Source organism: Pelobates fuscus, chromosome 3 (genome assembly GCF_036172605.1).
Source record: "Pelobates fuscus isolate aPelFus1 chromosome 3, aPelFus1.pri, whole genome shotgun sequence".
Taxonomy (NCBI): domain Eukaryota; kingdom Metazoa; phylum Chordata; class Amphibia; order Anura; family Pelobatidae; genus Pelobates; species Pelobates fuscus.
In genome coordinates this window covers 251554022-251567374 of record NC_086319.1, presented here as the reverse complement: position 1 = coordinate 251567374, position 13353 = coordinate 251554022, and the positions used below count along the sequence as shown (strand labels likewise).

The 13353-nt window shown below is 40.8% G+C and overlaps 1 protein-coding gene across 3 annotated transcripts in view; it reads right to left on the bottom strand.

Moving 5' to 3' along the window:
• The window catches only part of CCDC136 (coiled-coil domain containing 136), an 80036-nt gene that overhangs the window by 32914 nt on the left and 33769 nt on the right, over nucleotides 1-13353 (bottom strand). For all 3 annotated transcript variants that reach the window (XM_063448327.1, XM_063448329.1, XM_063448326.1), the window contains exons 3-4: nucleotides 4264-4455; nucleotides 1159-1233 (exon numbers count right to left, since the gene is read on the bottom strand). In XM_063448327.1, coding sequence (XP_063304397.1) covers nucleotides 1159-1233; nucleotides 4264-4455 — 267 coding nt within the window. The remainder of the gene's footprint in view (nucleotides 1-1158; nucleotides 1234-4263; nucleotides 4456-13353) is intronic.

The following is a 13353-nucleotide window of genomic DNA, read 5'->3' as shown; positions in this document are numbered from 1 at the left end:
CCCAGGGAATCCCCTCAGCACTCCAAAAGGTAAGGAGGCTGGGGGGATTAAATACAAAAAAACGTTAGTGTGAGTGTGTGTGTGTGTTAGTGTGAGTGTGTGTGTGTTAGTGTTTGTGTCTGCTAGTGAGTGTCAGTGAGTGTGTTACTGTGTGTGTCTGTTACTGTGTGTGTTTGTGTGTGTGTTAGAGTGTGTGTGTCTGCTAGTGTCAGTGAGTGAGTGTGTGTCTGCTAGTGAGTGTCAGTGATTGTGTTACTGTGTGTGTCTGTTACTGAGTGTGTTTGTGTGTGTGTTAGTGAGTCTGTTTGATGTCTGTTAGTGAGTGTGTGTTTGTCATTGAGAGTGTATGTTTTGTAAGTGAGTGTGTATGTATGTCTGTCGCTGAGTGTGTCTCTGTCAGTAAATGTGTGTGTCTGTTAGCTAGTGTGTATGCGTCTGTTCGTGAGAGTGTGTGTGTGTCTTCAGCACTTACCTTTCTCCAGCGCCGGACTCCCTTGGCGCAGGGGAACCCTCCGCCTCTCAGCTCCGAATGCGCATGCGCGGCAAGAGCCGCGCACGCATTCAAACCGCCCATAGGAAAGCATTACTCAATGCTTTTCTATGGACGTTCAGTGTCTTAGAATCGCGGAAGCGCCTCTAGTGGCTGTCAGTGAGACAGCCACTAGAGGCTGGATTAACCCTCAGTGAAACATAGCAGTTTCTCTGAAACTGCTATGTTTTCAGCTGCAGGGTTAAAACCAGAGGGACCTGACACCCAGACCACTTCATTGAGCTGATGTGATCTGGGTGTCTGTAGTGGTCCTTTAAGTGTGTGCATCTGTATGCACTGGCGTACATACCGCGGTCGCAGGGTTCGCAGCCCTGCAACCCCTGCGACCAGGTGCCCGCCGCAATGTGTTGCGGCCCCGGTCCGCCAGAGTAAGCGCGGGGGGTTGGGGGGGGCCCACGGATCAATTTTCGCACCGGGGCCCCATGGGTCATGTGTACGCCACTGGCTGGGAAATCTTGGTTTCTGGCATACATGTGGATGCTACTTTAACACATACCACCTACATGATATTAGGCAGGTGGTTTTAATGTTGTTTCAGATCAGTGTAGATGTATGTGTGAAAAACATATGCAATCTGTGATGAATGGCAGCATTAATATAATGGATACCTTGCAGTCTCTGAATCTGTTTAGTGAAGATCTCTGCTTGCTGCGCACTGGCTAACCTCTCCTCTTCCAGGATACCTGAAAGATAAAGATTACAGGTTATACGGTCTTATAGGAAATTCTGCAAAACTGAGTTATTCACTAAAATGTGAATTAAAGGTGAATTCAATGTAAATTTAAAATATAAGGTCTAAATAGCCAGACAGGAAAGCTTTCAGTTCAGCTACTCTGTCCTTAAAGGACCACTCTAGGCACCCAGACCACTTCAGCTTAATGAAGTGGTCTGGGTGCCAGGTCCAGCTAGGGTTAACTAATTGTTTTATAAACATAGCAGTTTCAGAGAAACTGCTATGTTTATCAATTAGTTAAGCCTTCCCCCTAATTCTCTAGTGGCTGTCTCACTGACAGCCGCTAGAGGCGCTTGCGTGATTCTCACTGTGAAAATCACAGTGAGAGCACGCAAGCGTCCATAGGAAAGCATTATGAATGCTTTCCTATGTGACCGGCTGAATGCGCGCGCAGCTCTTGCCGCGCGTGCGCATTCAGCCGACGGGGAGGAACGGAGGCGGAGAGGAGGAGGAGAGCTCCCCGCCCAGCGCTGGAAAAAGGTAAGTTTTTACCCCTTTCCCCTTTCCAGAGCCGGGCGGGAGTGGGTCCCTGAGGGTGGGGGCACCCTCAGGGCACTCTAGTGCCAGGAAAACGAGTATGCTTTCCTGGCACTAGAGTGGTCCTTTAAATTTGAAATTCACTTTGAATTTTCGGTTCAGTAAATAACCCTGTTGAAGTGGAGTATTTACTATAATTTAAAGAGGTGGAATATATCTGTTTGTTGATCGACATTTACAATTTGCCACATAACTTCCCAAGTAAAACAAACATGTTCATTAGGTGGGGCTTATCTTACAGTAACAGTAACACAGTGGCCTTATCTAACGTAAAAAAGTTATTTTCTATTTTGAAAAAAATATGTTTGTGGATTTGCAAAGACAAAAAAAGAGCAGAATTGCCTAAATACAAGTGAATTAATTTTGTTTTTGTATGGGCCGGCACATTGTCCATGCAAGGCCAATGCCTTATCTGTGAGAAATCTATAACTTTTGCTGGCACAGGTTCTTCAAATACGTTTGAGGTTTTTGCTCAAAGTATCCATGTTTTTTGCAAGATAACTTCATGGATTTTGCCCACCTCAGAAATGCAGAATACAGAACAGCTTCACCAGGGAGGATGTTAGTGCGGACATGGAAATCATTCCTCATATCATTCAGAGAATATGAGTAGCTGATTATTTCTGCATCCCTGATGGCTAGCAGATATGCACTGATGGAAACTTCATAAAACCACACGGTGCCAAATTTGACTGGACAGAGCGGAGGATTGTATGCCTTGGAAACAGTGGCGGATCCAAGGGGGAGCACTTTGCTGGCAACCAGCAAGGGAGGAAGAGAGGACCCGGGAGCTCTTACCTGCAGCTCCTCTTCTTGTTACCATGGCAACGCTGTACAATAATAACATACAATAATAAGTATTGTGCTTTATTACGTCTGGGTGTGTGATTGAGATAGCTGCATTATTCAACAAATAGCCATCTGAGATTCTAACATAGATACATTTTAATTGTATCAATCTCACTGATATTTTTTTGGCATTCCGTTCCAACATTATCTCATTATATGGTACGGACTTGATTTTTGTGTATCCATTACCTAGGCACACAGTCTTTCGCAGCTATTTTTCAGCCTTGGGCTGTTCTTAAACGGTTTGATTACTTACTTTGGGAGGGTGTCACGGGACTCCTGGCACCATAACCACTACAGAGGGCTGTAGTGGTTATTGGGCATGGATTGTTCCTTTAAATAATCTACTAGTGCCCCTCCTGAGATTAAGTTCTGGATCCGCCCCTACTTGGATAAATACTGTATTTACTTACTTTTTTTGATATTGCTAATAAGTGATTGGAGGGGCTGCAATAAAGACAGACATTGAACTTAAATTACTTACTGAAGTTATGGTAGCATTTCTCATGGATAGTGCAATGTGTGCAAATACCCTTTTAAACCTAAAGCAGCCGGGTTACTTTTTTCATGCCTATTTAAAAAGGAAAAGTAGGGACTGCTTCTCCTTATTATAACCTGCTACGCTACCTTTGTCAACCTGATTCACCTCCCTCCAGCGTTGCGTCACTTCCTGGTGGCGCTGAAAGAAGACCGGGCAGGACTAGCATAACATTAAAAAAAGAAAAGTTGCACAAGTCTCAGGGTCAGTAAAGGGTGTGTTGGGGAAGGTCTGGGGAAGTTAGAGGGAGAGATACTTAGGCTGGAGGTGAGGACTAGGGTTTAATTTTGTGACAGAGCACTTTAAATGTCATTTTCGTGCAAAAAAAACAAAAAAAAAACTACTTTTGCATGAAATCATACATTTCTGGAATATAAAACACAAACATTCCCTTTAAATTGCAATATGTATTGCTTTTTGTAAACAAATGAAAATCTATACATGCGCATAATACTGGTTTCAATGACAACCCTCATGCGGTTCCATTAGCTCTCCTGAGCAAAAGTCCTGCAGAGCAGCCTAGTTCCATGGCTGAGAGTGTCAGCTGATTGTTCCCTGTCAGTGAGCAAAGGCCTTACCTCCAAGCATAGTTTACAGAGAGAGATTTCCTTTTCTCTCGAGCAGGTTGTAGTGGAGCTGGGGAGCGGCACCCGGCAGATCCCAAAGAAGAGCTGTGGTGGTCCATTATACATTTTTTTTAGAAAGTAATTTTTTAAACAATGTCACCATTTACTAAATCATATCTGTTGTACATAGATAAAGTTACAGCTGACCTACTTAATGAAAGTTATATAGGGGCCATTCAACTTTATTTTAGGTCCAAGCCTACTGTTGCCACTTTTAGTTGTCACTTGTGAGAACTGAACAAAACTGAGCCCTGATTATTTGCACCTTCTAGAAATAATCTTGGGTGTGGACTGGCTCTTTATTTGTTATTGTACTGCAAAATATGACTGTGCCTAGCTATTAGAAAAATCACTGAAATTCCCAAGCTCAAAAATTCTAGGTTCACAAACTGACACAAGTTTTTAAAGAATGTTGTGTTAACATGTTTACTTTGCATCTCCAAGAAACTGTCTTCGTGTTTCAATGCCAGATCTCGTGTCTCTTCCAGCTCTGTCAGCAGTTGGATGATCTGGGTCCTCAAATCTTGGCTCTCCAGGATAATGCTTCCTGAACCACCTTCTGACCCACTGGGAACATCTCCAGAATCCGACTCAAGGTCAGGTGGCTCCTCATCTTCTGAATCTGGAAGCAGACACAGAATTACTGGCTCACAATGAAATGTGTTTAATACCAAACAAAACATAAAGGTCTTCTGTGCTTTGTCATTGAGTACGTAGTGGTGTTATGAAGTGTTACATTTTTGAAAAGGAACATACTATGAAATATTGCTAGTATTATGAACACAAATTATAAGCAATTTTTTGTTCTACTATTTGCCAAGTATACACATTATTCATGACAAAGCATGCAATTCTTCCTTTTGTGTCATGTCAAATAATAATAAAGAGATACTATAGTATAAGTAATACAAATCTGTATTCATTGCACTATTGTTTCCTCAATTCCTCCTCCCTCGTGCCCCCCATCCCAGCATGGAAAGGGTTAAAAAAAAAACACCTCTCTGTACTCACCCAATGTTCAGAGGGGCTAAAGCATGGCGAATGCCGCAAAGCATTAGGCCCCCCCATAGGAAAGTACTGCTAAAACGCTTTTATATGGGGATTCAACTAACGCTGGATGTCCTCATGCAGAGCGTGAGGACGTCCAGCGTCAGTTAGGCAACCAAAAGTCGCCTAGCAAGCAGGAAGTGCCTCTAGTGGCTGTCTGATTGACTGCCACTAGAGGCAGTCTTATTTTATGTAATGTAATCATTGCAGCTTCTCTAAAACTGAAATTATTTATATTGCAAGACTAAGGGGAACAGGGATTATTGCACCCAGACTACTTGAATGAGCTGAAATGATCTGAGTGTCTATAGTGTGCCTTTAAGGAAGCAAGAATAAGTATGCAATGACAAACTTTGCATAGTTGTTTTTTATTATGTTTAATTAAGTTTAAAATGAAAATCATGTTAATGAATATTCCATCTTCAGGTAGGTTTACTTGGTATTCATATTGGAGGGTATGTATAAAAATGTTTCTTTTCCTATCACTTTTCCTTTTTGCACCTATTTATGCCTTTCACTTTTTCTCCAGCATTTCTTTTTTTTTGTTTCTACAAATGTGTTGCTTCCAATGTATAAAAAAAAAAAAAAACAAGTGTACAAGTGCTCTTTTCGCATACTCTATTTGTGTTAGATTAACAGGTTTTCTGAGGAAGGTAATCAGCTTTCACTGTCTTCATTTTTGTTTAATGTCTAACAAAAATTCTTCAAATTTTTGAAGTGTCTTTATCCATTATTATTATTATTATTATGAAGAAGAAGAAATAATATAATAACATTACTTGTCAATTTGTTTTATTTTGTGCATGTGATGTTTATTAAAATCGTAAGAATAAAAGGGTTCAAAACTGTGTAATCTGCCGATTACTCAGGCTGCAGAGACACAATCCTCCTACAAATAAGTCCTCAGAACTGGGGAAGCCTGCTGGAACCCAGCGATACTAAACTCGACACCCGGGATGAGCGGGCACCACAACGGCCGAGTGGGACAGTAGGCGGCGAGGAAAGAAGGCCGCTTTCCCGCCAGTCGCACACAGCCACAAGCAGATCCGTTACACTTCCCCCCCTTCCCCTATGGAGCGCCAGGCAGAGAACCTCATGCCCTACGCCCCTCGATTAAAGGACCACTATAGTGCCAGGAAAACATACTCGTTTTCCTGGCACTATAGTGCCCTGAGGGTGCCCCCACCCTCAGGGACCCCCTCCCGCCGGGCTCTGGGGAGAGGAAAGGGGTTAAAACTAACCTTTCTCCAGCGCCGGGCGGGGAGCTCTTCTCCTCCGATCCTCCTCCTCTCCTCCCATTTGACTGAATGCGCACGTGCGGCAAGAGCTGCGCGCGCATTCAGCCGGTCTCATAGGAAAGCATTATCAATGCTTTCCTATGGACGCTTGCGTGCTCTCACTGTGATTTTCACAGTGAGAATCATGCAAGCGCCTCTAGCGGCTGTCAGTGAGACAGCCACTAGAGGATTTGAGGGCTAGATTAACCCATTTATAAACATAGCAGTTTCTCTGAAACTGCTATGTTTATAAAAAAAATGGGTTAACCCTAGCTGGACCTGGCACCCAGACCACTTCATTAAGCTGAAGTGGTCTGGGTGCCTAGAGTGGTCCTTTAAGCCCGCAACACTTTCAAGCAAAGTGGTATTTGGGGCCTCCAAGATGGCGGACGCATGTGCCTCAGCTACACGAGACGAGCAACGGCCAGACCGGGCACCGACACTCAATCGATACAATCTTTGACCGTTTTTTTGGCCAAATTACTGGTGCACTTACAGGCAGCTGGGCCATATCGCATGTAGCCTGAGAGGCACACAGTCCAAGAAGGGGGGAGACCTGGGAAATCTCCTCAAGGCGTTTGGGAGCCCCAAGCTACAGATTCCCGAATCAGGGGTCCTTCCGGGCTGAGAGCAACAGGGGTCGCACACCATAGGTGCCAGCCACACTGGCAGAGGGTGGCAAGATACAACCGACGGAGAACACAGAACAGGACCCACCGCACCATCCCGACAGGGACGACCCTGGGCCGTAACGGAACCCAGGCTCGTGGCACAAGGGCATCAGCTATCGCACAGCACCGGGGCAGAAGGGTACAAGCAACCTACCATAGCTCCAAACAATCGGACTTGGGTTAATTCTGGAGACCTCAAGTCTGGGACGCACTGATTCCGGTACCCAATGAAGCCCGAACTCCGCAGGATAGCGAGCGTGACCAACGCCCAGAAATGCCGCAGGAACATGCCCGGGCGAAACCCAGTGGCCCCACTGCCATACCGAGCTGAGGCATTGGCGGATAGTGCCTTATGTCCCAGAGCACAGTACCCCCCCCCCCCTCCAGGACTTGCTGCCACACTACAGCTTGTTTGTCCTCAATCAGACATCACCGTTGAATTTGCGTTACATTAATTTTATATTTGGAAATTATTCTGTTGCCTGCTTCCGCCTATGCCCACACTCGATACACTCACAGGGCAGCGTACCAGGGGTTAATCTGACAATACGTCCACAGCAGGTTGTTGTATGCCCAGCTGCCTAGTCATAACACCCAGTCAGCATCAGAGAGCATGGCACGCTTGTCACAAGCGACATTTGAAGACATGTCCCCCTTAACTCATACATGCTACTCAAAAGCGGAAGCGTCTCAGGGATTTAACCCGCTGTTAGCCAGTTACGGTACACCCAGTTAACAGGTCTAGCAAACCAAAGTTAACAACTATAACTCGATCTGTACCAACATATACATGTTTGCCTGTGTCACATTACCTTACTTGATAATCTTACTTAACCTTCCTAACTATAAAATTGGGCAAGTACTAACGAATACCTCACTGTTTGACAAGCATGAGGATTGCGGTTGGGGTATCCCATGCACATTTGTTCTTTCTTATGCACTGCAAAAATAAAAAATATGGAGTAACAATTTTATATATAAGAAAAAGGTGCATGGGCACAAAGCGGGCACAGACATGAAAGTGAACCGGACATTTTTTTTATACATAACCCACATTTTATTGGAAATATCACCAACAAATGTATTTATTAAACGATACACTTTGGTGAAGATATTCTTGCTCCTTTGAAAGATATTTCATTTTTTAATAACCTGGATAATTCCCTTTTTCTACATTCAGGAAATAAGAGATATTGCTCTAAAGGAACTAATGACTTTAAGTGGCATTCTATTTTTTTGATGGATTATTCTATAGAGTAACTGCTCTCACTGAGCATTCCTTCATCTCTGCATAATAAATATCTAATTGAAAATGATTTTTTAGACAAAAGAAAAGGGGTTTCTGCGCACACTTTGGATGTTTGGATATTTGATGTACTCTGCAAAATAAACAGCTTACATAGGGCAATATATAAAATCCCAATATTTCTTAGAGCAAATAAATAGAAGCACTCACACTTTAGAGAGCCATATCAGTCGGCTCTCTACTTTAAAGGCACATCAGATGATCTTTGTAAAGTGATTTGTGCAGGTAGGTCCCACCAGAAACGGACAGCAAATTTCGTCTGGATATAATCAGGAACCAGGAAAAGTTGGTAATCAAGTATTTTATTAACAATTTAAAACAATAAATAAGCACAACGCGTTTCGACCACTCTCTTGGTCTTCCTCAGGTGCAATGCTGTTACATCAACAGTTTCTACTTTTATGTTACATATCTAATTAAAAATATTACGAACATATGTGTATACAAAGAAAATTCCCACCCTCCATGCCCATATAAGGAGATTCCGGTGCTTGTTCCCATCCAATATGGCGTTATGTCCTGCTTCAGTCCATGAGAATTGACCTTCTCATCATGGCCGTGCGTTTCACAAGCTCGTATCCGCTCACGTGATTATCAGTCTTACTGCCGATACGTCACATCCGCCGGCTCATGCTGATACGTCACTTCCGTTTTCGGGTATTTTCATTCTTCCGTATTCCAATACAGTGTATTCACAATTACATGTGACAAACGTCATTTCCGTGTGGGCAAAAAACGTACAAGGGTAAGGGAATGTACAACATAAAGAAAATATTTCAATAAAAGTCCAAAGTCCAGTATAGATTATATATCTCTTATATATTATGTATATTTTATTTTTAATACATATAATAACACCTTGATTCCTTTATCTCTTTTTCTCCCACCTCCTATTGAGCTAAACTGATACTTTGTACTGGACTTTGGACTTTTATTGAAATATTTTCTTTATGTTGTACATTCCCTTACCCTTGTACGTTTTTTGCCCACACGGAAATGACGTTTGTCACATGTAATTGTGAATACACTGTATTGGAATACGGAAGAATGAAAATACCCGAAAACGGAAGTGACGTATCGGCATGAGCCGGCGGATGTGACGTATCGGCAGTAAGACTGATAATCACGTGAGCGGATACGAGCTTGTGAAACGCACGGCCATGATGAGAAGGTCAATTCTCATGGACTGAAGCAGGACATAACGCCATATTGGATGGGAACAAGCACCGGAATCTCCTTATATGGGCATGGAGGGTGGGAATTTTCTTTGTATACACATATGTTCGTAATATTTTTAATTAGATATGTAACATAAAAGTAGAAACTGTTGATGTAACAGCATTGCACCTGAGGAAGACCAAGAGAGTGGTCAAAACGCGTTGTGCTTATTTATTGTTTTAAATTGTTAATAAAATACTTGATTACCAACTTTTCCTGGTTCCTGATTATATCCAGACGAAATTTGCTGTCCGTTTCTGGTGGGACCTACCTGCACAAATCACTTTACAAAGATCATCTGATGTGCCTTTAAAGTAGAGAGCCGACTGATATGGCTCTCTAAAGTGTGAGTGCTTCTATTTATTTGCTCTAAGAAATATTGGGATTTTATATATTGCCCTATGTAAGCTGTTTATTTTGCAGAGTACATCAAATATCCAAACATCCAAAGTGTGCGCAGAAACCCCTTTTCTTTTGTCTAAAATTTCATATGTAAGTGTTTTTAGGTGACTAAAACACGGGTTTGGTTTTTAGACGCACTGGGATTTTATGTGCATATTGCCTAGCGCCATTTCACCTTAAAAGTTTGTGTAATTGAAAATGATTGCCTCTTGTTACCGTATTTACTCAGCCTGTAAGATGAGTTCCCCAGAGAAGATCTTACACTAACTGGTTAAGTTACTGAATCTATTTCTATATAGTATTATGATTGCCTCTCAGGATCTATTTTTACAGAATACAGAAACTTAGTTTAACTAGGCACCCTAATATTACATTATTCCAATCTATTCTGACCCACCTTTGAACACGTTGCAATATTTTCTTATAGATTTGTGAATACTCCAGCAAAAGTGAAAACATACAATTCACTTCAGCATTGTACAACTACTTATCTGGAAATAAACCGTTTATTCAACAGATGCAAAAATATTTTATTTTAATATTTAAAAGATCTCTGTAAATTGGACAACAGTCAGCTCAACTGTTATTTAACTATGCAAAACAAATCAAACTGAAATGCCATCGCCCACTCTATGCAAAATCTAGTCCTCATAAACAGAACATATTTAACGATGATTTTTAATTTAGACACTTTGCGTGCGGGCTGCATGATCAGCCCAATCCTTTGTTATATATCTAACCTTGAGTTTTTGTATAGCCACAAACAAATGGAATGACTACTTTCCATGACAACCCTCATGCGGTTCCTTACAATAACTCATTTCCATTCTCATTCTGTTATATACAGAAAATGGCAAATAAAATAAAAAACACCAAAGAGGCATTCAGCAAATATTACCAAGTTGTACTATGCAGATATTTTAATTGGTGTACTCAAATAATAAGCAGATCCTACAATAAATTCTGATCCATATCTATACTGAAGAGGTTTACTCCTAATTTGCTCGGATAATTTCAAAGAGTTGTGTTGCTAGGCTCCAGTATTACGTAAAGAAGAAAAATAGTTCTTGCTGCAGCTACCATTGTTTTATATACAGACTGCATAATAATTCTGGTTTTTCCAACCACTTGACTTATGCCCACCCCCCATTATTAAAAAAAAAAGCTCCAGCTTTATTCCAGCCACATTGTTGCTTATTTAATACTGATCTAATTTTCTCCCCAATACTCATCCCCTGGTTCCTCATGACCTGATCTCTTTTCCAGCTCTGATAATAAATATATACAGGGTCAGTACAAACCACTATGTGCTAAACGTATTAATTGGCAGGAGTATTTAACAGCCAAGATGTTATTCACCGACACGGGAAGAAATGTGTTTTTGCTTAAAGAAGAGGAAAGGGGTCTTTACAGTTAGAAAAATATAGATGTGGAATTCTTTGGCTAAAGAGGTAGACTTGTCACATTCTGTAAATAGTTTTTTTTTTTTTTTAAAAGACCTTTTTAAACAAAACAGTCTATTCAAAGATATAATTAATGTGTATGTGATCAGGTTGTTGATCAAAGGATTAATCTGATTGCTATTATGGAGTCGAGAATATTTTTTTCCTTTTGTGGCAAAATTGTCCATCGCTTTTAGATAAACAGCAAAAAAAGATGTTTTAAAAGTTTAACTCAATGGACCGGAGTCATTTTTATTTCCGTTAGATCACCATGTTACTATTTAACTATGTAACGAGCTAGCTGTCAGCAAGGTATGCAGTTAAAAAATGTGACACATATACGGTCTCCAGACTCTGTATCGGTATTTTGGTAAATGTAAACGTCTTCATTTATTTGAGTCTGGCTTGCACTCTGTTAACACCAGGTAAACGTTAGAAGAAAATAGCATCTATTAGCATTATACTGTGTTAGAAAACTCTCCAAGAGAGTTGAAAAACTCCAACTGAGAAACAATGAAATAGTAAGGGGAATTGTATTTATATAACTTTCAAGGTTTTGCTTTATGAAATGTATTACACTCGACCTCTACATTGATGCCACTTTCTAAAACTGCAAGACAGACTGCTAAATTTCCTTACTAAATCTCACTGATCTTTTAACAGAAATACAAGCGTTCATGTTTTCCTTGATTGCGCTGATTTTTACGTGCACTAATAAAGCAAGACCTGAGCATTTGACCTTGTGATTATTAGTCTAATTACATTGTCCCTGATTCTGTGGGATATGTCATTGACCCTGATTCTGTGATTCTTATTCTGTGGGATGTGTCACTCACTTGACAGCATTTGAGCATCCCAGCTGGAATGCCCTGTTACTTTCATTTCCATATTGGCGAGTATTAGAACCAGCTTATGACAACAGTTACTAAGTAGCTACATAGAATTCATAGAAACTGGCCAGTCCAGCATGAACAAATCATGTGGCATTCTAATACTTAGAAGTAGACAAATAAAGTGACAGTGTGCATTGGATAACTCCATTTGTTTACAATTTGGTCATCTTTTATCTGTAGTTTTGTTCTAAGTAACAAATATTCCAGTTTGCCAACAAGCATAAGTCTTTTGTACCATGGATCGGTGCACCAACATAGTCCTCAAGGAACTCAATGGTCCAATCTGGATAAAATAGCTAGTTGTGTTCCTTTGCATAATGAAAAAGCTGGATTTGTGACAGATGAATATTTTAGCTAGCTCACCAAGTATGAATTTTCAATTGGTACACACAATTACACACCAGCACTTGTCTCACACTGATACATCCAAATGGTCATTATTTGAGTCTCTTCACTTCTATGCAGTTCATATCCCCAAGCTTGGACCATGTAGAAGTGCTTTGTTTGTAAATGCAATATCTGCAACACTGGGGATGCTAATCCACAACTCAAATTTAATTACGACTACCTGGAAAACCTTCTGCAGACACTGGTGACAATACCGGGATGTAATTACATTTTCAGGAAACTCCTAGAACATAAAGCAGTGACTGAGGGATAATGTAATTGTTGATAAACTGTTTTAATCTTTTGTAATAGTCACCCAGGAGAACTCTGTTAAACCTCTAAGCTAATGAGACTCCTCTTCCTCACTTCTAAATGACAACACAGCAAGGTATATTTAAGCCATAAGGAATACAATACATGTGTTTGATCTGTCACGGTAAAGAGAAATGTCAGTTGTGAAGGCGTTACACCTCCACTATGCAAATATGAAAAGATTAAGATATCTATCAGCTATCAAAAAGAACACTCATGCTAATCACAAAAAGATAATTATGTTTTATTTGCCTTGTTGCAAAGAACTGTTAAGGTTTACTCACTAAACAATAAACTGAAAGGAAATACAAATACAAAAAGAGAAGTCCTGCGCTTAAGCAGCAAGGACTACAACACACATCAGCCCCAATATATAGTAAAAACCAAAGAAAAGAAAATGTTACTTGCGCTTTCTCCTTAATCCCTATGTATATTTAGACAAATGGAGGTCATTTAGTTGCTCCAATGGCCATGGTCTAAATATACATAGGGATTAAGGAGAAAGCGCAAGTAACATTTTCTTTTCTTTGGTTTTTACTATATATTGGGGCTGATGTGTGTTGTA